The sequence below is a fragment of the Pelecanus crispus genome, chromosome 1, assembly GCF_030463565.1.
Source record: "Pelecanus crispus isolate bPelCri1 chromosome 1, bPelCri1.pri, whole genome shotgun sequence".
In the NCBI taxonomy this organism is placed as follows: Eukaryota; Metazoa; Chordata; class Aves; order Pelecaniformes; family Pelecanidae; genus Pelecanus; species Pelecanus crispus.
In genome coordinates, this window is record NC_134643.1 from 143,705,210 (window position 1) to 143,730,733 (window position 25,524).

A 25,524-nucleotide genomic window follows, 5' to 3' on the forward strand; every position below is an offset into this window, starting at 1 on the left:
AGTAACAGCTTTATCTACTATGGTTGCCTAATGACTTACAAAAAATACTATGGAAAAAAAGCTTCCTTGATGAACTCAAACATACTTCATACATCATAAGAAATGGTGTTTAGTGTGTAATTCCTTTGATCTATATTGTAGATGGTACTGCATATTTCTGAATTATTTTTGTCTCATATGAATATGTGAACACATACATGCAGTCATAGGTGTGCATATATAGGTACATGTATGTGTTTGTATGCACAAATGTATATACAGGTTGTATGGGTGCATGTATATATACATATATATAGGCAAAGCATAAGGAAATGTGCACAAAGATGTTTACATAAACCAGGATGTGTATCTTTTTTTACTGATTTTTTGTAATAAGGAGCTTCAGCCAATGCCTTTTAAAGTCAATGGGCATCCTTTGACTGCAGATTTGTGTGCAGAACAGAAGAATTGTAAGTGAACGGTGAAAAAATGAGTATGCAGTGAAGGTACAGATGTTGAAATTTAAGCTGAAAATGAGAACTTAAAATGAGAGTGAAGTTCGTTAATTTTAAGTCTGCCATGTTCTGATGAAGAGCAGGTTGGTGGATTTGTCTTTACAGCTTAGATGATGTACATCAGAGTTTTTCCATTATCTACAGCTGCATCAGGTTATATCTACTGACAAGTTTGATGTTTATTTTTTAACACGGTTAGAATGAAAAACAAATTCTTCTTTCTTTCCCTGTAGCGCTAAAATGCGCTCTTTGATGATGCTTTGATGAATTCTGAAATTCTTGCTTGAAGTTAATTGTCAGCCTTTAAGCTTGGTTGTGTGCTTGCACTTCTCTTTGGCTGATGATTACTTCTCTTGCCCAAGCTAAATACTAGCTAAGTGAATAGCTTTTTGTATATGTTATCACAGGTGGGAGATAGAACAGCTAAAGCTTTTGATTTGCTTTCCAAGCATAATTGGTACCTTACAGAGATGGAGCATATCTCATGTTGTTTTTCTGTATAAATTTTGACGCATACGTTGTTATTATGGCTTTTCAAAAATGTGAAACAACTTGTCCTTTAGTCGATCTTGGTCTAAACACAATATCGTCATAAGGAGGGGGTGGCATGTGTCAGAAAAGAGAAGGGGCTCTGCCTGTGTACTCTCTGAACAGTCTGGGATTAGCAAATTGAGGGAGATAAGATGCATGTTGTCCACGGACCTGTGGAGGTCTGCATGTCTGACTGACTGTGCAGGGAAAGGAATGAAGTGACGACCGAGTACTGTACAAAGAAAGCAAGCTGGGAAAAGCAGACAAGGGCGCTTTTTTTTTTTTTCCCCCCTGCTTTGTGCTTCTGGTTACTGGAATCCTAATGTTTTTGCAACAATACTTAAATGGTTTCAGACAGAATTGACTTTTTGTTTTGCATGTCTGTACTCCTTTTAAGGAATGCTGCTCTCAGGAAAACAAAGATATTTGTAAGGGTAGAGATGTCCAAGAAAATGGCCTTTTAGAAAAGAGGACCTGCCTTGTTTTTCCTAGCAGTACAAGAGATGGTTCTGTTTATTAAGCTGTGCATACCATATGATGCTTCATATTTTTCCATTTGATTTCCTGTAGGGTGATTTCACTTGGAACAGCATGTCAGGGCGCAGTGTTCGGCTGAAGTCAGTTCCCGTTCAAAGCCTCTCGGAGCTGGAGCGTGCTCGGCTGCAGGAAGTGGCTTTTTATCAGTTGCAGCAGGACTGTGACCTGGGCTGTCAGATTACTATCCCCAAAGGTAAGGGCTTGATAAACCACCTCTGTTTAGATTGCTAAGCCACTGACTTCATGTCACAGCAACAAAAGGGAGAAGACACTGGATTGTTTATTCCACAGACATTGTCTTCTATTTCATTTTTGCTTAAACGTAGTAACTGTGTAAAAATGACTAGTAATGTTTGTCTACTATGTCCAACTCAGTGCATCTGGGGAGGAATCATCTGATCAAGGACAGATGTCAACAGGGTAGATAATTTAAATCAGACCTATTCATGCTGGAATCTCTTGATACTCAGTTGAGAGCAAAAGGCTTTTCTTAGACTTCCTGACATCCAAAAGTATACAACTATGTAGGTCTGATAGATCATACCATAGAAGTGGCTTTTTCACTCTGTATTGTATTGAGTCTGGAGGAAGCCAGGCATCACTAGTCAGACGGACAGTGAAGACATCTGCATCAAATAAGATGAATCCTACTCAAGTTTCCCTAAAGACAGTGGTGATTATTTCCTAGAAAACAAGTTAATTTTCAGCGTAAAACATTGAACTCCTAAGGAACAGGAGACTAATTGAAAAGGAGAAGCTCAGCTATCAGAATCCTGATGCAGGATATGTGCACGTAGTAGACGTGTACTTAGGTTACTGTGGAAGCGATCTAAACCTCACTAAAGTAATGTGAAAGTTTCCATTGTTTCCTGTAGGCTGGAGATCAAGCCTAGCAAAGGCAGCTGTTGTGCTATGGTACAATCAGCTGCAAATCTGACTTTCCTGTTGTTTCTTTCCAGTTGCTGTATACTTATTTAAGGAATAACAAGGGACCACTGAATTCTCACCTTTGGCTATGAGCAGAGGTGCTGTGTGGCAGCACATACACAGTGATGCCACAGGACCAGTTTTTGAATGAATCAAAGTTAAGCAGAAAAAAGTTGTCTAGTCAATGCAAATAATGGTGAAAAATGTGAAAGACATCAGCTTGGGTATTCATCAACTTCTTAGGATCTGCAGAAAACTCCTGCCAAAAACAACAAAGTCCAACTTACCAATTACAGCAGGGCATCAGTTTGTAGTGAGGTGGATGCGATCAACTTGTTCAAGCCCCACCACAGCTCCCCTGGTCCCTCAAAAAATGCCCCATCAATATGAAAACAATTTTACAGGACATTCATATGAGGAACTGGATCACTAAAGGCACTGCAACATTTTCTGGCAGCCTGAACTGCCACTGGCAGTTCCAGTGGGAGATGAATATATGGAGGTAATGCCATCCAAGAATAGAGTATTCATATTCAGAAACTTTGAGCTTTGGAGAGTGAATACCATTTTTGTGTTCTCCTTGCTGTTTCGTGCTGGGACTGCCCTGAAAGGCCCACCATCTGGGAAAGCCGGGGTCTCTTCCCAGTCAACCCACCCTTCCTCTGCAAGATGCTTTGGAGTCACAGGCAACTTGGCACAGTGCTGCCAGGGCTTGCAGACTAGCAACTGTTGAATCTTTCAGGTTCAGGTCACACACAAGAACAGTTTTTATTTTCACAGCGCATATATACATGGGTAAATGTATAATGTGTAATTAATTTTAGATATATTGAGTCTGAAAAAGTATAATTTCATGCATAAAAACTAAATAAGAATGATACAAACTCTGTTGAAGCACCTTAAACTAAAAGTCACTTCACAAACTCAGGAACCCAGGTTTCAGTTTCATCGCTCTGGCTGGCCCCCTCATTTCGTGTATCTTTTGCTTCAGTTTAGATGAGACGTAAATTAGCTATTCAGTTCTGCTGTTCAGATTAGATTTACCAGTGAGATTATTGATAAGAGGCATATTATTTCCCATCTGCATACTTGCTCTGAATGAATAGATCATGAATTTTTCTGTGTTCTAAGGTATGCAGGGTGAATGAATAGCCGGTACAACTGAGTTTTAAAATGTTGTAGTACCATCTGTTGAAGGAAGTGAAGGTAGTAGCTAGAATTAAGGGGCATCTAGTATTTAATTGTCCATCCTCTTTCTAAATCTGGCACCTATTTTTGTGTACTGCAATATGTGTAAATAATAATCATTTTGTCACTCCATCATGCTACATCTGTGCCGGCACTTTGGTAGGAGAATAAGAATCTACTATATTCTTAATTCACTACAGTGTAGGCCCTTTGCACAGACTCTTCTAAAGTCCACATCATGTTCCCGTCACTCTTGAATGGCATGGAATGAAAACATATGGTAAAAGCGTGCATCCAGTTGATTTGCTAATATCACAGGACTGTGTAAATAGAGAATTTCAAGTTTTAGCAGTGCGAATAGCAGAGTGAAATGGGCTTGGGCACTCTGGGCATGCAGGAATACAAATAACATAACACTCCATTACTACTATTTGTGCCTCAAGTTAAAAACAGACCGTTAAACTTTTTCTCTTAAAAAAAGTGATGTGTAGAGCTGGGAGAGCTCTCTAGGTCTGGAGACATCCAGGCATAGAAAGATATGCTCTACAGCTTCTACTTCAGAGAATGCTGCATGAAAATACTCAGGAGCAGAGGTTAGTGGGATAATCTATGCATTAGAAAATACAGAAAGCAGTTTTAAAAGTTGGGATTCTTTGTGGTTCTTTGAGTGTTCTTCAAAACTTGCAGAAGACTGACATTAGAACATGCTTGTGCCTGCTGGACATTTGCTTCCTGCAGACATTTGAGTAATCACATTTACTGGCACAAGTATTGTGGAAAGTAAAAATTTTTTGTTCTTGGGTAACAAGTGTTTATGCCAAACATGCTTGCCTGGAAGTTAAGTCAGAGTACAGAAGCATCTGCCGTACCTTTACAATCACAGTCATGCCACTGCTGGTTGCTTCTTCATAATGTTTCCATCCTCCCATGCTCAGAAGCCCCCTTTGTCACAGCAAGTGCAGTTAGTTAGCACTTCTAGGGCACATCTGGCTATTCCCACACTTGTAGAGGAATGCATAGAATGTCATACCTCATATGTAATCCCTCTCCTGCGCAGTGCTGCAACCATTACTGTTAATGAAGCACATTACTGCCTTCTCTTAGTTAAATATCCTCTGGTCACAGAGAGGGGACCACCTCCCACAGGAATTTATTTAACCAGCATGTCATTGCTACAATTGCACTGCAGTAGGGAATTAAATGAATTCAAATTGATCAAGAGTTATTTTTTAATATGTATGACAGAGATGCTTCAGGTTTGTTTCTTGTTCCCTTGTTTTTCTGCCTCATATCTGTCTTTCAGATTCTGTAATCAATATCTTTCTCAGCTCCCGTGTCACTCCCTCATCTGCCACCAGTAACTATAGCAAGAATCATTTATACTGTCTCTATGTCTATATGTGTTAAGTTGCAAGAGGCTATCATGTCCGAGCAGAGCATTACACAGTTTCTCTACCAACACAATTACTCTGTGAAAGATTTTTAATTTGTTGCCTGCTGTTCTGAATGGCACAACAGTACAATTCTGGTGAAACTTCTTTACAGCTGCTGTTTAGAATGTGCTGTGTTTTTTCTCAATTTCAAGCAAGTCAATCTTCTCTTTATAATGGGAGAAAAAAAAAACCTGTGATGAAATTAACTTTAGATGTGCATACATTTTGGTGACTTTCCAATTCTGTATGTCTTTGTATGCAAGTAGTGAGAAAAAATGAACCTTTTACACAATGTCTTCAGAAAAAAAATTGGTAACTCAAGTCAGGTAGGTTTTTCAAAGTAAAACCAGGATCAAAGCAGGAGAGGAGCTCCTCTTCTTCTCCTCTGTTCATAGGCTCCAGGTAGCTCTTGAGCAGAAGAGGTATTGAATACGGCTTGTTTAGAGCAGTTTCCAAAATACCTCATGGTTATAACTCTCCTTTCTTTCACAGTCCAGTCCCACTTCACTGAGACTGGGTTTGGGAGCACTGGTAGGCACTGCAGGACTTTATCAGTTAGAGCAAATGAGGAATTAGGGCTCCAACCCTAATTCAGCTCCTCAAGCATCTGGCTGGGTTTTAAGGTACGATGTGAACCTATCCATAGGGACTTGAATAGGATTTGGGAGTCAGGGGTCACAGTTGCAGTTTTCACCTCTCTGTTCAAGAAGAGACTGTGACTGCTCATGTTCTCACCAGCCCCCAACAGGATGTGCTGCTGTCTTCCCAGCTGTGGAACGGGGCTGGAGCAGTTGTGGAGGGAAAGGATAAATGAGGAAATTAAGAAACGCTAAATGCTAATTCTGAATATTGCTTAGAGAGGTGTGCATTTACCAGTAGGGCATGCAAACATAAATGGCTGAGCTGCCTTTTGTGGTTGCTCGTTAAGAAGATAAGGGGGATATACATGGATAATTAGGAAGTAATGAAGTTTTTATAAATACAAATGCACAAAAGGAAAAGAGAAGATGAGAGGATCACTAGAAAATAGATGCTGTCTGCATACTGTTGAATGTGCATGGCCTATATTCTGAGGCATCTGTAGGCACTGACTTCTTGTTGTGAAAATTGGGGAAATACCTATCGAGAAGTGGGAAAAATATGTAGGTACTAGGAAGTGTTTAGACAAGTAGACATGCTGGAGCCGAATTGTTACAGAAAGCTTGAGCATCCCATGAAAGTCCTCAAAAGTATCATCTGAAATTGACTTAGAGGTGATTTAGCACGTGATTAAGCTCAGCAGACTCTAAGCTGACAAAAGACTAGTAAACAGTGGCTCATGCTAAATGGCAGTGCATCTCAGTGAAAATAAGGGCCAAACTGGGTACTCGGCAGATATTTAGAAGTTTGTCATTCTGTCTGTTTGCTTCTTTTTTGTTTGACATAGCAAATTGTACAGATTGAACTATTGGGCCTGGATTTCTCATATACTAATTTCTTATTTCTTCTTTGAAAACTCATGTGTTGGAAGAGAAGGACAATGCAGGGATGTGGATGCAGGAAGAATAGTTATGATCTGTGCCCAGTTCCCTACAGCAGTGTGTGTCCTGGGGCTGCCATGTGCCACAGAGCCAGCCCCTCCTCACCTCTGTGAAAGAGGCCTCTCTGCTGTCATTAAAGTGGTGTTATAACCGCCATCTGCTGAGTCCAGCTATCTTTGTTATTCCTACAGGTTGGGTGAAGTCCTGACTTTTCATCTGAGTTTTGACCTCTCCTGGTGTTGATGTTCATACTAGCTACCACATTCCTGAGGAACTTTTGTTGATCTCAGTAATGCAGAATCATAGGAGCCATATATGTTTTCTAGTGCATTTGTTCACCTGTATAATGACAAGCAGAAATTTGGCCAATATCTCTAGTAACTCAGATAGAAATGGCATCTTCGCTTCTGATCTTCTTGACAGCAAGTTTTTTGACTTCTGATCTACCTTTTTGTATAGAAATGGCCACAGTCAATTCCCCATATATCAACGATGTTTTGTGTTTTATGGATTTTCTTATTTGTCATCACTTTGTCCCTTGTGACAGCACAAGTGGGGCGTGTTTTCTTCGTAGTGTCAACAAAGAATAATGGAAAGCGGTTGATGTTTTCACATGAATAAATCTCTTACAGTTCCAGAAGTTGCTCAATTATATTTCTGACTGGTAATACTGTCCTATGCTGTAGCCACACAGGCAACATTGCTGCACAGTAAGCATCTTGGTGTAATTAGGTAAATTGCATTATTACTGCAATAACAATCCAGCTGCCTGCATTGTCCTGGGATGCAAAAGAAGAATGTCATGTATGTGTCTGTGCAGCAAAATAGAAAATTCATGTGCTGTTATCACACCAAGTGTAATCTCCAAAACTCTGGGGAAGGGTTGTGGCCAGCAGATAACTTGGAGTTATGAGCACGTAGAAGTCTTGTGGGCTAGGAATTTCCCCCAGGGAGTTTCCATCCTACTTCCTCTTGCCTCTTCCATAGCCAAATACAGATGGGCTTCTTGATAAAGGAGAAGAACTGATGTCTGAAGTTGGCTCTGGGAAAACAGTTTAGTAAGTGCTGTTGACTACTCAAAAGTGTATATGATATTCTTCCACTGAATTTCTTTGAAAAGTTATAGACAAAACCGGGGTGGGGGGGGGGGGGGGGGATTTTTGGGCAAGTGCCAGAAACCAGCTGTATTGCTACTCATGTCTGTTTAATACTGCTTTTGCTTTTATAAAGCAGAAGTGTCACCAATAGTGCTTGCTACAACAGCACTGCCCAAGATCACTTTTGGAAGAAAACATCCCACTTATTCTTGCCCAACCCTGGCTGCTAGGGCTGGGACAGGGTGTCGGTAGGAACCCCTTGGGAAGAGGGGGTGAAGCCATTGGTCCAGTGGGGAAGAAAAGAATCTTAATAGATGGTGGGGAAGAAGTAGATTTTTTTTCTTTTACACAAAATTGCTGTAACCTGTTCAGAGGCTTTATATTTGTATTATAAAAGCATGCTACATGTTGCTACTTGTGATTATTCGTTTTGGTCTTTGCGGGTAGGTGATCGTTTGTTATTGATTCACATGCTGCCTCCCACTTTGGCGGGGGCACAGCAGGAGCACAGGCTGCCTGCCTCCCAGCCTCAGCTTCTGTAGGAAGAAGAAACCAGCAGGCAGGTAATCATACCCGTAGGTAGCAGTTTTTCTCACACAATGATTGTGCAATTGTTCAAGCATAGCAACTGAGAGCACACAGACCAAACTGCTCCCTTTTACTCTCCCCACCTTGTTAATTGTCAGACGACAATGGTGCTTCTGAGAGTTACCAGGCTAAATTAGCAAGGTGGTGTAAAGGCATGTGCATTGCCATTGCCCACACAGTAAAACTCAGACCCAAAACTGACTTCGGACACCAAAGAGAGAGAACAGGCACACAGAGTGCATGTCTGCTTGTGTGTTAGCTTTGTTTTGATTTGTTTTGACAAGCGCGGGGCAGCGTATGATTATTCATTAAGACATCAAACAAAAGTTGTGAAGCTTTTTCATATATATCAGCCTGGAGACTATTGTTTTACAGCTGCAGATGAATATTGCAGCTGCATGTTTGAAATTACCTGCTGGAAAGAAGTACTTTTCATGGGCTGATAATAAAAAATAGAGAGGCATGTTTATTTTTCTGCTGAAAGGCGGTCATTGCAGTAGGTACAACTAGGACAACTACCTGTGTTTTTATTGCACTCATACATTATAGCTCCAGCTATGAATCAAGGCTCTGTTTTGATCTAGACAACTGTGCGGTGGTTTTGGTCATCAGAACTTAGTCTCAGCCCAAGTCGGGGGCAAAGGAACAGTGAGCGGGACCCAGGACGTGTGTGGATGGGTTAACCACCGAGGGGCTTTTCAGTATGGAGGAAGCCATGACCGGCAGGATGAGGCTTGGCTGATGTGATCATTGCCCCTCAGTTCCAGAAAGGTTCAACAGATCAAAAGACCACCTGCTTTTAGGAGAGAGCTGCCCCCTGCCCCGCTGATTTGTGGATTGGAATGTCCCCTGAATCCCATAGTAAGAAAACAGGCTCAGAGCGTGGATCATTTTGTAGCTGTGTTTAATCTTAGTTTAGCAGATGTATCAGCTTAAGGTAGCATCAGCAGATCTATCAGCTTAAGGTTGCAGAATTGATGAGGCCTCTTGATATCCTAATGTTCATCCTTACGTGGATGACACTTTCAAAGTGACTCTTGAAGATGGGGAATATGAAGATACTGAAAGGACTCAGAAGGACCGGAAATCAGGAAGGGCTCTTGTGATGAAGAGCATTGTAGGACTAGTCAGTTATGAGACACTGAGGTAGAGGAAGACTACTTAGAAAAAGATGTTCTCTTTTATTCTCCAAGAAAGGGGAAAGAAATTAAAATCTGTGCTGAATTCTGTTATTAAAGTTTGGAAATATTAATTTAACGTGGATGGAGTAGAATTTGCATCAGCAAGGGGAATATATTATCTAGGGTTTGCACAGACCTTCACAGAATCGTACTGTTTTCTTTATTAAACATTTTTGGTTCTAACCTCCTAAATTATTTCAGGACAGAATTTCAGCTGTGAGGAAGTTGACACGGGAGCTTTTGTTTGTGTGTGTACTAGGTCAGATTTCAGAGGCCTGGGCTCGCTCAGTTTAGAAGTTCTGCTAGGCAAGAACCCTAAAAGTATCTTTTTATTTTTCATATGTCATTCTTTTATTATAATTAATAATAATAAATCCCAGTATTAACCCACATTTCAGTAGAGTATTGCAGGGATGCTATCAAACTTCATTTTTTGTAGGAAGACTATTAACACCTTCAGTCCCGTATCTTCAAATTGACATGGTGAAATATCTTTGTTCCAATCTCATCTTCAAAATACAAGATTGATGTGTCTAAGATTGAATATTGAGGTTACGTGTTGGCCCAGGACTGTTAACAGATCAGATGCGACAGATTGCAGTACACGCAGTTATGCTGGGCTAGGGCCAGAATGTCCATCTCTGATGAATTATCTTGCTTTTGTTGGCTTGGATCACAACCTTAACATTATGTTGATGTAGTGTTTTGGTTTTAACATGCACCACATACCAAAGTATATTTACGCTTTGGTGCAAGTGTTGCATACATTTACTTTGTACCTTTGGGTTTGTTTTAATGTTTCTCAAATATTTTGGAGTGCAAATCCAAAGGTGAGCCACAAAATTTGTCTTCACTTTCCAGAACTGACAATAAACACATTACCCGGCTATTTTAGCAAGTGTACCAAATGTAATAAAAGAGATTAACTGCCTTTACTAAGAATACCGTTTACTGTGTTGATGCCATCTATGACAAGAATGTATATCCACTCAATTTCTTACCGTTATCATACACAGTAGTTTCAGTAATTACAGCAAATGTTCCACTTTCTGAGGAAATTGATCTTTTTTAGAGTTCCTGGGACATTTGGGGAGAGAGAAGGTAATCCTTCATTTTACTGCCAAATCTAGTATTCAGTTCATTCGATTAGTTGTAATGAATATGGTCTAAGGTTGGGTTTAGAAAACTAGATGTACTCCCAGTCATTTAAGGGAAGATACTGCTTATGCTGCTTGAACATGTGCTGTTGTACATTTTTGTGTGCCAGTTTTGTAGCCAGTTCCACCATTCCACCAGATGTGTGACGCTGTGCATCTGCTCATGTGAAGTGAGCCTTAGTCTCCTGGACGACTTGCTTTAGTAAGGTGAATTTGAAGGAGCAGGGCTGGATAAGTGTGCAATTACGGACAGCGCTGAGACAACCCCATCTCTGAAATGGAAGAAAACATGCATAGTTGGGCTTTCTGAATTTTTATTGTTCATTGGTGCACTTTCCCCCCAATACATTCCAGTTAAGCTCTGAATAAAAGTGGGAATTCAGAGTTATGGGTTCTCCGCTTCTTGTTTCTTTTGGCAGGGAGTAGCTTTTTGGATCTGTTGTTTGCTTACATTACTCGTCATTGTGTTTCATTATCCATTTTCCTTGACACTGAGAGTGACTGTGATTTTTATCTGGACTTGCATTTTTGTGAGGCCTCCAAACTGCTCATTGTTTTTAATCACTGACCGTGTTATATACTTTGTAGGCTGTTGTAACAGTGGAAAGCATCTAAGTAAACTGTAGCCTATATTTTATGGAGCGATGGGATTACAGACTGGATGCTTTTGAGTTGGCATCGGTATGTCTTTGAAGTAAGGAGGCTTATTACCACCCCTCTTAATGCCAACCTCTGCCAATTCTTCTCATATAAATACTGTCTCTAACATGATCCTGTGAGTCCATGGATTTTCTTTCAGTATAGCAGTGTTCATGAAGATTATATTAAGGACAATCAAGACTGTGAGCTAAATTCTGCTCCTTTATGCTACATTAGTAAATCTTGGATATATTGTATCAGGTTTGCTGTATCAGACTTGGTCAGAGATGAACACTGTGTATCTTCCTGATTTTTACATGGAAGCTTGCCCCCCCAATTCAAATGTTCCATAGAAACATGGATTTTTCTGAGGATTTTTTTTCCTCCTGGGAAAATAAAAACAGTATTTTTCAGTCTGGAAAAAAGCAAATAAAATTGACTTAATGTTTTGAGTTAGGAGAAGTCCCAGCTGCTGCAGGGTAGAGGTTGTAAGAGCACGCAGCCTTGCACTCTGCTACACAGGAGTTTGTCAAAGTGAAGGTGACAGGAGCTTTTCCAGGCAGGGAGATAAGCAAGCCAAAAAAAAAAAAAAAAAAAAAAAAAAATTTTCTCCCAATAAAGAAATCTGAAGAAATTTCTTGTTGTGATTTTTTTTTTTTTTTCAAATTTGACTTTTTGCCACCATTGAGACAACAACAAAGTGGAAATACATGAAGCTTGCAAGAATGTAATTTTTCTAACAGCATAAATAATAAATTATCTTCACAACTTAAGAAAGTTTTTAGTGTTCTGTTCCCTTTTAAAATTTTGCTATGAGGCATTTTTTTTGTAAAAGACTCTATATAATGCTCAGCAAGTTGATTTCCAAGATTTTCTTGGGTCACATAGCAGGTTTTACATGTCTGTTTACATCAGGAAAACTTTATTCAGCATACCTATTCCATCAGTTAGAGACAAGCCAATAGTGTTAAAAGCAAAGGTTTTTACTCAGTACAAAATTCACTACAAACAAAAGAAGTTTGTCTTTTTAATAATTAGTTTGTATCTTGGTAAATAGCTAGGAGCTTTGATTGAGAAGCAGCATGCATTTTCTTCAGTGCTGTATGAACACAGAACAGAAGTAGAAAATGCTAGGCTTCTTGGTGAAATGAATGGCACCATTAATGTGAACATGGAAAAATTAGTGTATAATGCAACATCTTAAAAGAAAGATTTGTGTAACTTCTGAGAATCTGCCTCTTGTGTAGGTGTGTTTTGTGAAGGCAGAGGAAGGGAATGGGGACAGGGATGGATGTTGAAGGAACATTTTGCTGCGGAGCTCATTGGGCAGGAGTGCTGAAAGCCAGGAGTCTTTCAGTGGCCATCACAATGAAGGGAAGAGGTCTTGCTGGAACTCCAAAGATAAATAGGGAAATATTACGATCCACATTTCCATATACAAATGTCACGAGACATAGTTACTGGAGATGGAATTGTGACCAGAGGCCTTCATTATTGGGGCAGTTGCTTGTTTAGATGCTGACTGTTGTGGGTTTACGGTACTGCTCTTACAGATCCAGATCCAGAGGCTGCTGCATGCATACATTTGATGTGAAGTCCCACTGAGCTTAGAAATTACTTCTGAGACTAATATCTATCTAATATAATTTCCTTAATAGTACACTTGAAATAGCCTTTGACTGTAAGTATGTATAAATACATTCAGTATTTTGTCTGTATTAGTGTGCCACATGGAAATCGCAGCTTCCATTTTAAAATGTTACTCATGACCATTAGCTATATTGAAAAGTTCACACAGACAGCCTGAGCAAACCAGTGTTAGGAAGCAAAATGCACATATAGAGGCTCTAAAACACTGTGTTTTGCAAAATTAGGTGTATTTGATTCTTTTTGTTTGTTTCCTAAATCTTTGTGAGAACAGTAGTGTAACAGAGGTATTCTTGATTGTGTTCTGCCAAATCTGTCTTTAGTACTTGATGTAGTACCGGCACTTTGGTTTTGAACACTCAACTAGGCTGTCCTGTGCTTTGCAAATAATCCATGTTAAGTGTGTGGTGATTCTAGAGTGACTTAAGATTTTGTGCTTTGTTACAATTCAAAACCAAAGAATAAATACCAATAAATATATCCCATGCGAGAAGCTTTTGAACCTTTATTAAGAATACTGACACTGCAGCCTACTAATTTCCATGTTCTGCTTGCCTTTGGCAGAGCTTTGCTTTAACACATGTATTCTTCTGGTATACATCTTTTAAGAATTTCAGTTGAAAATCAGATTTATTTCTGTTATCTTATGTGTATTGCTCCTTTCAAAAGTGCATTAGGGAAATATTTCTGAGGAGGATTTCTTCTTGCCTTAGGTAGAAGAGTTAGTTTCTAAAGTTTCTTCAAAGGCATGGTTTCAGTGGAGTAGTTGTGGTTGGTGCCAGAAGTGTAAGAGATGTCTCCAAATACTGATTAGGAAAGGTAAGGTGACTACAGATAGATTTATTTTATCAGAGCTGTGGTACTATATATATCTTTGTATTAGGCTTTTATACTGAAAAGGCTACCTTGAGATTTAATGGAGACCTAATCTCCTGCTGAAGGTTTTTAAGAATAGATTAGACAAATGTGACTCTATTTCTGTGCAGGAAATCAACCCAAGTGTTCTCTGCAGAGCTCATCATGCCTTTTGTCTGTGTGGTTTACATTTTCAACACCTGTTTATTAATAAAAATGTATGCAAGCTAGATGATTGATGATACAGAGGGCAGATAATTATTACAATGAAACATTACTAGAAGGAAGATCTGTTGGTCATTTTTCAAAGGGATAACATCTCAGTTATTGGGGTCGCCAACCTGTCCAGTGAGAGACTTCTGCACTGTGATTTCCCTTCCTTGCACTAAAGGCTCCTTTCTCATTTCATTTCTTCATTAAGGCTCTGAGCAGGAATATTGTGAACTAGTTTAATTAGCCCTGGAGGAAGCAAGTTATGAAGGCCGTTTATTTTCTTGCACAGCTCCTTCTTCAAGGTGAGAGTCCAGGGAAAGACTTGTATGAAGGGTTCATAAAAACAAAGCCATGGTCAGAAGACAGCGGGGACCTGGATGCCTCAAACAGCTCTGTGACCACTGGCGGGTCACCTGAATTCCAGAGAGTTGGGGGAATTTTCTCTTCATTTGAAGAGCTCAACCTGTGCTCATGACGAGAGCAACCTGGGGGAAAGCTCTAAGGGAGATGTAAGAAAACTTGGTTGCTGCTTCAGCTGCCAGTACGGGCATGCAAGCCAGCTTATCAATAAGCAGAAAGTTCAATGCCAGCTAAATGCTGGCAATTTAATGTCTGGTCTGTCCCTAGTCCGCCCCATACTGTGGGAATTAAAAGTAATTCTCCTTCTTATCAAATCAAGAGTCACTTTGACTAGGAGTGGCATCAAACTACTCTCCCCCTTCCATATTCTAAAATGACTTTTTATTTAGGTAGCTGATGCCAGGAGACAGTCAGTTTTCCCCTGCCCCTAGTGGACTGAAGGCAGTTTTAGAGCTGTTATTTATATTTTTCTTATCTCAAACTACAGCATCAAGGCTCCTGTTTGTTGTTTGTTTGGGGTTTGGGGTTTTGATTTTTTTTTTTTTCCCAGTACAGCTAAAATATTTGCTTTTACTGTTGTTGTATTGATGTAGTAGTGTAGACAGTTTTTGACCTATTTTACTGTCAGTTATGAAAGCACTCCAAGCAGGGGATGTTGTTCAGTCTTTCTCAAAGCTTTTAAACCTCTGCCCATCCTCATGGTTTCTAAGTGCCTTCCATGTAGAGAGAAGGGCAGTGGCAAAGTCCCTGAGGTAACACAAACCATTTAAGTTAGGAACTTACCTACCTTTGAGTTTAGGGAAACTCCTGCCACACTACAGATACTGCTACACTGTGGAAAAAATACAGTGTCTATATTTTGTCTTGCACCTGCTACTTCACATTACTGTTTTGTGAATCCTGTCATCAGTCTCGGGGTAGCAAATACTGCCCTGAAGTATAGAAGGAGTGGTTCCCTCTAATTTCAGTATACCTGGAGACATTTTTTACTTCCAATATTGACAGAAGGCATGAGCTCTATCAAAAGACCTTCCCAGAGAAAAATGTGTAGCAAGTTACCCTTTGGCCCACTCTCTCTGGGTTTTTTTTGTTGGGTTTTATTTTTTTATATTTTATTTTATAAGAGTACTGTGATTTAGTACGCAGCATGACACAGCAAATCCTGAGCTAATGTTGGCACTGAAGCAAGCAGAGCTTTGTATTTGTTGAAAATCTGACTATGTCTGTGCTCAGGGAAGTCAGAGCTGGCATCCTGCATCTTTATCTGTTCTCCCTTTCCAGGGGTGCACCTGCTTTTTGCTACTCTCCAGTGATAGCCATAGAAGGGCATTCAAGGACATTTGACCCTTCCTTTGTAATCGTCTAATGGCTGCCAGGTAGCTTTGCATGCTTATTTGAGTAAGTTATTTCCATCGTCCCTTCTATATATGGCAGCAGCAGCAGTTTCCCTCATCATAGTATAAAAAAAGGTTTGAGCAACTGTTTATTTTCATGTCAAAATGAGCTGGTTTCCTTAGGTCCAGCTAAAGATTTAGCAAATACCAATAAGCTCCAAAACAATTACAGTTTCGTGTTCTGATTTTTCATTTCCTCTGTAGAACTCACTGAATATCTTGTTCCTCAGAGTTCATGTAATACAGCTATTTAAAATATGTTGATAAGTAAAAAAGTATTTAAATGATGCAAAACTATGTATTTTTTCACTCCGGTAATGCCAAAATCGCTGAAAAGATGGGGGTTTTTTTCAACTTTTCAAACACAACTCTCTCGAGTCAAGAGTCCAAATGTGAAAGGATTAAAGAATACATTAAAAAAAAAAAATCAAATCAAAAGGGAAGATAGGGAACTTTATTCTTGGTTTTGGTGCGGTGGCTTGAAAAATTCTGAAATAATTAAAAATTCTGACCTTTTAAGGATATTTATACACGGCATGCACAAACTGAAGGCAGGCATCCTCTTTCTGTTCTCTTAAGGGTTGCTTTTGGTGCAGCTCTGCTCATGCTCATCTGTTAGACCTGCAGCTCCCTGCACAGCGGGAGTGCGGTGGCCTGGGGCAGGACTGGAAAGCGGCTCCTTCCCAGCTCTTCTCCTCGCAGGGGTGGGCTGTGCTGACGGCCCCCTCCCTCCGGTTTTGGCTTCTGCAGCCCTGGCCTCGCTCCCAAATCCCATATCCCCTGTCTACTAAGGTTTGGCTCTCCCCCTTAGAGTACATTGCACCTGCATTTGCCCACCAGTTAAACCCAAGTCCCTCATGACAGAGAATCATGGAAGAACATATTTGAAAATACCAAGGTAGTTATTTTCTTCCAACATATTATATACTTGGAGAGTATTTAAAACCTGATATACACTAGGAAAGGTGTAGGTAAGCGGAGCTGAGATGTCGTGTTTTCTTGTGATTCCTCTATCCACAGGAAGGGAGTAGTATTTGCTGTCTGAATTAGAGTATTGCCCAAAGTAAGCTTTTTTTTTTTTTTTTTTTTTGTGTGTGTGTGTGTGAAGAAGGGTTTGTACCTCTCTCATTACAGTTATAGTCTATATCTGTATCTGGCTGTTTTCCAACACGTAACATTTTTTGTTCAGCAAGTTGGAACATGGCTCTTTCTGATAGAAATAGACCTTGAGAATAGGGTTCAACAGAAATGATGCATTTTTCATTCTAACAGATTTGATTTGTTTTCCTAAAAGACAGGACAGTCTCCTGATAATATGCTCAGCTGGTGTAAATTGGTTTATCACCTTTGCCTTCAGAATAGATGTTACAGCATCAAAAATCTATTAATACCTGGCAAGCAAATTATGGAGGGTTTTGGTTTTTTTTTTAATTTGTATCAGAATCACAAAAGGTTATTGTAAAGTGTTACTTGATTTTAATAAAACTCAGGTCCCTGTAGGGATGCAGCTTTCTTTTGAAGCAGGTGAGGTTTCCAGCAGTTTTGCCTTCTAGGCAGGTTCCACAGCAACTTAGGAATACTTCCTAGATAAATTCATTCATATACCGGTATGACCGAATTCTTACTGTTCCACAGTAAAGAGATTGTGTATAAGGCAGGATTTAAACTTCCAGCAGCTGCATCACTTACACCTGCACATTTGGACTTTTTAATTCCTCCGTGTTCCACTTCAATGGTAGGTAATGCCTTAGCTCAGAGGGATTGAAGCCTATATCTGAAGAAGATGCACTAACTGCACGTTACCAAAGAGCCTGATGGGATAAGGAGGAAGAGAATAAAAAGCACGCTTTTGTCTGACGGTCGTGTACTGCTGAGAGCATAATTTCCTGCACAGTCAGCTTTCCCCATGCCTCACCCCGTTTCTCTACCGCTGCCGTGAGAAGGGTTTGGGTCAAGGCAGCACTCCTGCACGGAGGGCTGCTGGGCTCTGGCTCTGGTTCCGCCTGCGCGCAGCCCCCGGGGAGCTGCAGCCCCTCTCCTGAAGAATGGGCTTTGACTTCAGCTCTGCCCTTTTCACGCTGTTTCTTCTGCCATAAATGCATTCAGCGGGAACTTCCCGGAGGGGGAAATGCTGAAGCTTGTCTGCTGCATCAGAGAAAGCAGCAGGTAAGAGGGAAGCTGCCTCCAGGCATGTTTGTGGTGCCTGTGGTGGGCAGCCTGAACCCGGCTCCGTGGGCTGAGATGAGCACATGTGAGCCGGCTGCCACCTGGAAGGTCGTGGCTGCAGCTGCGGGATGCACTTGAATGAATATAGCTTTTCTTCCATCAGCCACAGGCTGACAAGCACAAAGGAGTGGTGATTTAAGCTGAAGTGAAAGAGAGAGCAACATAGGCTCTGAGGAGAAGCAGTGTGAGAAACAGGGAGATAGTCCAAGGGTTTCTGAAGCAGTATAATAATCTGCATCGCTGAGGGAGATCTCCGTGTGTGTGTACTGGTGAGGACAGGTTAAAGGGAGAAAGAGAGCAATGGGAAATACATGCGGGCTCAGCCCTTCCCTTTTCGTATCGCCTTATGTGCCAAAATCTGTAGCTCCTGGTTCTCTCATTGAAACTGTTTGTTTACCTTCCATCTGTGCTGCAGCTGGCAGTGCTTTGGAAGTTACCACGTGGGGACAGGGCATTTCAACAAGTTAATCTAAATAAGTATTTTGAGATGGACATGTGTCGTCACAGAAATAGCTAAGTAAAACCAGCACCCTCTTCTTCAGCAGAGCAGCTCCAAGCGTACATTCAGAAGCAAATTTGCTTTGTATAGTGACCCGAAGAAGTGATTGCAACCACAAACACAGTGCAGCTGTCAATGGATGACACACAGTCTCATCGTTATTGTGCTCTGTCAACATTAGTGGGTTTTTCTGATTGCAGTACCGCACAGGCAAGACAGACTGTAGCTTGACGTTCGGCTCGCACGCTGAGTGCAGGCGGCTGGCACTTGGGAAATGAGTTGCTCTCCATGAGTAAAGTGAACCGAGAAGTCCCCAAGAGAGGTCAAACTCAGTGCTTTGTGGTGCTGTTGGTAGTACTTTCCAAGACAGAATGGATTACACTTTTTGAAAATACAGTCTGTTTTCATTTTTTCCTTTAAATGCAATTAGATCAAATTACTAATGCCTATAAAGGGAAAATGGCCATGAATGTAACTACTAAGAAGAAAGCATTTTGGAAATCTCACAGCATCAACTTTTTCACCCGTTTCTGTTTTGATAAATGAGCTATGGGTGTGATATTCATCTCTCGCATAACTTGTCTCTTTATACTGTGTGAAAATAACCCTTAATTGTAGAACACGACAAATTTTCTTCCCTAAATGGACAAGAAACACAATTCTCATAAGCAAAGGAAGTTGCCAATAGATGGGGAGGGGAGTTCTCTCTCTCTCAGTAACCCTGTAAGCAACAGAAGGTCTGTTTTGTCAAAAACCCACTGAGTTAAATTACTCTAAAGTCTCTGTATGAATTTATAAATTATGTTTTTGATTAACAAAAAACAGTGTCCTTGCACATAAGTAACATAAAAGGAACATCCATTCATATAGATAATCCATAAGCCCACGTAGAAAGAAAGAAGGCGCGGAAGAATCATATTTTTGTTACAGGTTCACTTCAAGCTTATCTCCAGGGAACTTTCCATTGTCTGAAAACTAATATCATAATAGTCAGTGTCATAAAAATGACTTAGAAAGCTCAGGTGCTGTTGTACTTTTTGCTACATGTATTAATTATTTAAAAAAAAAAGTTGGATTAGGGCTTCACAGTGTAGTGGCTATTAAGTGATATAATATGAAACTCGTGGCCAAGACTTCCTGAAATGTTAACTCCAGGTGTGCCACTAACTGTATCATCTTGAACAAATTCCCTATACCTCATTTGTGACGCTTTTGCTTATGCTGAGCAACACCTATACCTACCAAATAGACATGTTGATTTCCATACCTTTAAAATGAGTAAAGCAGTAGTGGCAGTAAATAATATTAACAGGATTCAGCCTGCACTATCTCTCTTTGAATTATATGTGGTGTTGGTAGGTGGTCTTGTGCAAAGCAACAGAGCAACATGTCATATAAAAAAAATACAAAGGTCTCTTTCTTTCCTTTTTTTTTTTTTTTAAACTTTTAGAGCTATATCCTCAGCATGAAAATGGCTTCTTATTACACAGTTTGTAGAACCCTCGTCTCAACCTAGAGTGAAGCTTAGGCCCTGAAATGGGCTATACAAAATCTGGTATTTGAGAGTGTAACTGCTAGTTAAATGGTGTTAGTGATGACACTGTAGATGAATTTCAACCTTAAACCAAAATTTCAAAAATAATCATCTCAAAAGTCAAACTCTTCAGTTCTCCGAAGTCAGTGTATCAGTGCAAATACTCTTGTATTCTGCAGGCTTCATTCACTGACAGAGTCCTAAGAAGATGACCTAATTTTTCAAATAGAAAAGTCTTTTTGGCATTATCTGAACCTGGAAGTGCTCACCACTTTGGAAAATCAGGTCACGTAACAATTTAATATGCACTCAGGAGTTTGATTCTAGGCTCTTGGTCCTTGAAATATTCATCATGCTAGTCTTAATATATAGATGGCCAGAGAGTGATGTGTGCATTGCAGTGAAAAATACAGTGAACATATAAATTAGTAAGCATTGAACAAACCAACTTCATTCCTGAAACAACTGATGTGTACAGCTGCCTGGGTGGATGTTCTTCAGAAAAAAATAGAATGGGTTAATAAGGAAAAAAAATGCAGCTTCCTTCACTTTCACAGTTGTCTTTTGAGTACTTCTCTTGTCTTGCTAGTATTCTTGAGTGGAATCTGTTGGAGAAGCAGTACATTGTTGATCTATAGAAGGAAGACATTAAGTGATAATTATATACACAAAAGGCTGGGTAAAAGTCCAACAGCATTTATCACTTTGTGGTTTAAACATTTCTAAAGCACAAATGAGAATAGCAGACCATATTTCATAGCACTTTGGGCTGATATAATCCTATTTTGCATAAATGTTTGCTAATTAATTTTAAAATGTACAGTAGGTATTGTGCACAGCTAATAATGCTTTGCCTGTTTCCCAAGAATGCTTCGGATATTAATTATATCCTCAGAACACACTGCAGATAATAACTACTAAGCACTATTATTATGAATTGGGTTCATTTAAGATGTAAAACTACTAGAGTTGCACAAGTCCTTAAGCACATTATGAATATTTTAGCAGTGCTCATGCCTGATGTAACCTAAATCAACAATCACTTCAAAACTTATTTATTTTTCCAGAATATAGATTGTAATTAATCACGTCTTTTTCTGGGGGAGGAGGAGAACTGGAACTGACCTCCTGGCAGATCTCCTAAAACTTAGCTTTTCACCGAGTTGATTATTTTCATATGCAACTCTTTTCCTTCTGCCATGGGGTGAACTATAAATGTAAATGGTCATAGCTCCACTGCCTTTAGTGGAACTGCACCCATTTGCCCAAGGTAAGTGTCTCTCCTCTATTGCTCTGCAATCTCTTTCTTTGCTTAGGAGTGCACAGAGTGGACCCTTTTCTGTATTTTCTCATTTATACATCTCCAGAACTGCTTCCTGCTTCTTACATGCCTCTGGGTCTGAGCATCACTTGTATCCAAAATTCAGGGTTTGCAGAGACAAATGCACAAATGTTGTCTCAGCCCGTCATTTACTGAGGAATTACTTGACTGTTGGAATTGAAAGAATCACCCATTAAGAACAAGTTTCATGAGAAAGCATTGATAGTTTGGCCCTAGAGGTTGTTAACCTGTTTTCCATGTGGATATGAGTGCCATTTGTTCCTGTGTTCAATGCTGAATAGCATTCATTTTTCCTTTATTTCTGTTGTATTTGACTATGCAGCACTAAAACAGTCCAGAAGTTGCCATTGTGTAATTACAGTAGGAAAACACTGTATTTTGCATCCAGTTTCAACTTTTGTTCTCATTTTTACATCTCAGTAGACTTCAGTGGAATGTCAGAATATCAATAAATGGGTCTTTGGAGAATAGAGGCTCTAAGACTCCGAAGAAATGTAAGTCATTTATCAAAAGGCTATTGTGAAGCAGTAATTTGAATTTGTTACATGAAAAATAATTTGAAAGTGATATTATATATATAAGACCAGAACACAATGGTAGTAGGGAACCCTATAAAAACAACCAGTACTGTCAGGTGTGTGGAAGCAGGCTACCGACTATTCATATTGTCAAGAGGTGAAAGAAGAATTTCTGTAATAAACTTGGTCTTATCAACTGGAAATGTCAGAAGGCATGAAAAGACTGGGCATGTTAATCAATCAAAGTGTGACTTTGAGTTATGAACTTGTCATGTGGCTACGAAAAAGGAAAATCTAATCATAGACCGTATCAGGCAATGAATTACCACTATTATATTGCTGAACTCTCATCCAGAATACCTTATCCATTCTAGTCAGCCTTATTTTAGAGATGAATTCTCACCAGAGCAGGTGCAGGAAAAGGGGAATTAACATAACCAGCAAATGACAGTCTATCTCAAGAGACAAACTGAGTATCGTAGTTGAGTGAGTGCTGGGAGCAAATATGCTCTAAATAAATGCAGAGTGAAAGTGTGCAAGTGGAGTCGATCAAACCATAGTTACATAAGGGAAAAAGAAATGTTAATTTTAAAGTAAAAGCATATTAGCTGGCTATGAAAAAGTCAGAATTTGTCCAGTTGTCTGTTGAGTAATGTTCTGGGTGTGGCTTGTAATGGGAGTTGAGGGAGAACCATGGGGAAATGGGCTTGTGTTCTCTCGTGGCCCCTAATTGCAAAGATGAGAGTTCATCCACGGAGATCCACTGCACTCCTCTGTGGTATGCTTCTTGCTGTAAAAGACCACTTAAGACACTGGCTTACATAACTAGGAAAACATGTTGAGGCAAATTATTTAGTGACATTCTTACCGCAAAAGTGAAGCACAGATACGGTGTGTTCATTTTTGAGTTTTTGCCATGTTACAAAACCAGCAAGGCAAAGATATGTGTTCATTGACCTGTAGGTAGAGTGGTGCCTATGTCCCTTTGTTAGACCCTTTATAGTTCTTTGGAACTTAAAAAATTCAAGAGGTACAAGTTAAAGCAGGCCCATGTCTTAATCCCTGGTATTTGTTGAGACCTAATAAATAAATGCATTTTTGTTGACTTTTCGTTATAAAAGATGCTGTTGAAGGAAATAATGATAGCCAACCTTTTGACATAATTGTTTCAAGAATGAACCTGCCTACACTGTTGCTTAAAGTCTTTGGTCCTTAATGCCTTAGTGAAAACTTGGATGATAGAAGACCCAATTCCTGGGCATCAGAACAATAATTTCTCTGAGACTCTAATCCACCCGAACCAATCTGCACATGTTGTACCAAACTGCAAGCTCCCAGTGTGAGTTCAGATCAGGTGGGTCGTGTGAAGGTGGCCAGCTATCACCCAACTGGTATGACTAGTATGCAGAATTTATCCTGGAGGTTAGTTGTCCTCCCTCTCCAAATACTACTTTCAGCTCCATGCCTGAATCACAGTCTTGTGACCATGGGTGAGGCCTAACCAGTACCTTAGGTTTATGGTACCTTGCTATCAAGAGCATCCAGCAACAAATCTCCGTTGTTAAGTCTTCAAAATCAGCTTTCCATTCTGTCACATGGGCTGTGTGACCACGCACGTGTAGATGTGCCCAGTAGCATGCAGTGAGATACATTTTGGTTTCCCAGTACAACCTTGGCATTTGGGTGAACAAAGCAGCACTCCTTAGGGCTGAAGGTCTGTGACAGTCCCTAGCCTTTGTGAAATCTACCCCACGCCCTTCTTGACTCCAGGTGCTGTGGCCATCTCACTCCATGTTCCTACAGCTTGTGCAGCAGTTTGTTCATCATTCTTTCACTTCACTTACTTCCTTTTTCTTTTTTCCTCTTACAGATGGACAAAAGAGGAAGAAATCATTAAGAAAGAAACTGGACTCATTAGGAAAGGAGAAGAACAGAGACAAAGGTAAAATAAAATTAGTAGTTACTGATTGGGTGTCAGTTTTGCGTATGAGATTTCTTTAGTCTTAAATGTGTACTTTCTGGAGTAGGACAATGTTACCAAGCTGATGTACTGCCTAGTTACTTATTTCCAAGTTGAAAAGTACGTCTTATCTTTTCTGTTTGTCATTAGTATAACCTAGATCTCTTTAACTGAAAGCTTATTGCCTGGGAGAAAAGGAGGAGTTAAAGGACTACATCTTTTTTTCCTTGTTCTTTCTCCCCATTTTTCACCATCCAGTGCAGAGTGCGGGCTACATAACATGATAAAGTTGTTTACCTGCATTTGCACTCTCTTCTTTCAATTTGCAAAGCATGTGAACCCATCCCTGCCCAAGCAAGTCAGTTGGTTTGCTTTTCTTTTTTTAGCCGTAGGAAAATAGCCATTGTCTAGAATATATAAACGCTTCAGTGCTACTGATCGGTTGGGTTTTAATAGAGTCCGTGTGACATGGATTTACTGATACAGTTGGACTCTTCTGTTTGGACACTAATTAGCTTTATGGGCTGGGTCCTAATCCACTGGACTTGACCCGTAATTTGCAGCCATTTGAGCTAAGTCTAGACCTTGAGACCTGAAAACTGTCTCTGAAATTGCAGTTTTCTGCATGTAGGTAATTGCGCATCTGATTTCGTGTGCGCTCCTGGAAAAGAAGTGGTAGTAAAACTCAGTATTAACACCCCAGTTTCACAAGCACACACATTTATAACAAGAGAAGTGATGTGGTTACTCTGATGTTATTGCTTGTCATCTAGTTTAGTAGAAGGATGGAACTTTGAAATTCCTTTGAAAAAATTAACATTCCCACTTCAAAGTTACTTTAAATATTTGTCAGGAAGAAAATGTTTTCCTTTTTGTTTGTTTGTTTGGTGACTTCATATATATGATTATTGTTTCCTTGGTTTAAAAATGGCTATGGAAAATATTTGCATTAATCCTTCTAAAACTGAAAGTCCCCTGACACATTTGTTTGGATAAATCCAGTTGCCTCCCATGTTGGGTGGTGAGTAACAAATGTTGCATTTGTTATGAGAATTACTTGATGTGGGACTGAGCCCACATACAGAATGAGTCTTTGAGGAAGAGGTTTAATGATTTTATAGGCACCTTTGGGGAAAAATCTTTTACTGCTCCTGTCAATGTATTACATTTGTCTGCAGTGTAATTAATCAGTTAATATATTGCTTAGTTTCCTTGGGTTTTTTTTCCCCATAGTTCTCCATGCAGTTAAAAGTGCAAAGCAACATAGCTCCCTGCAAAACCTTCCCCGCTTTACAGTGCATTTACCAGATACTGATCTTATAGCAGTCTGTGTGGTGCTCTTCTGCATCGGAAAGGGCTAACCACTTACTGCTTGGTTTGGGTTTTTTTTTTTTCTTTTTTTTTTTTTAAATGTTCTGTCTCTCATGAATTTTTGATCCACTAAGAGCTTTTATCTTTTCCCCCATATGGGTAGCATGACTTCAGTAGTCTCCTTTCTTCTATTTTTCTATTCTAAGTTTCTATCTAGAAGCTCTTTTGAAAGTTTAAATACATTTAATCTTTTTATTCTCACATTTTTCATTGCAGTAGCAGATTTTAGCAATAATAAATTGATTTGATAATTCACCAAAGACCTAATTTTGTTGTGCCACCCAAACCTCATGGATCTTTGCAATTGCACTTC

At 39.8% G+C, this 25,524-nt stretch overlaps 1 protein-coding gene across 1 annotated transcript in view; it reads left to right on the forward strand.

Annotated features, from left to right (window-relative positions):
- The window catches only part of ARHGAP6 (Rho GTPase activating protein 6), a 337,883-nt gene that overhangs the window by 272,312 nt on the left and 40,047 nt on the right, over window positions 1-25,524 (forward strand). The window contains exons 2-3 of the mRNA XM_075716496.1: window positions 1,596-1,755; window positions 23,751-23,822. Coding sequence (XP_075572611.1) covers window positions 1,596-1,755; window positions 23,751-23,822 — 232 coding nt within the window. The remainder of the gene's footprint in view (window positions 1-1,595; window positions 1,756-23,750; window positions 23,823-25,524) is intronic.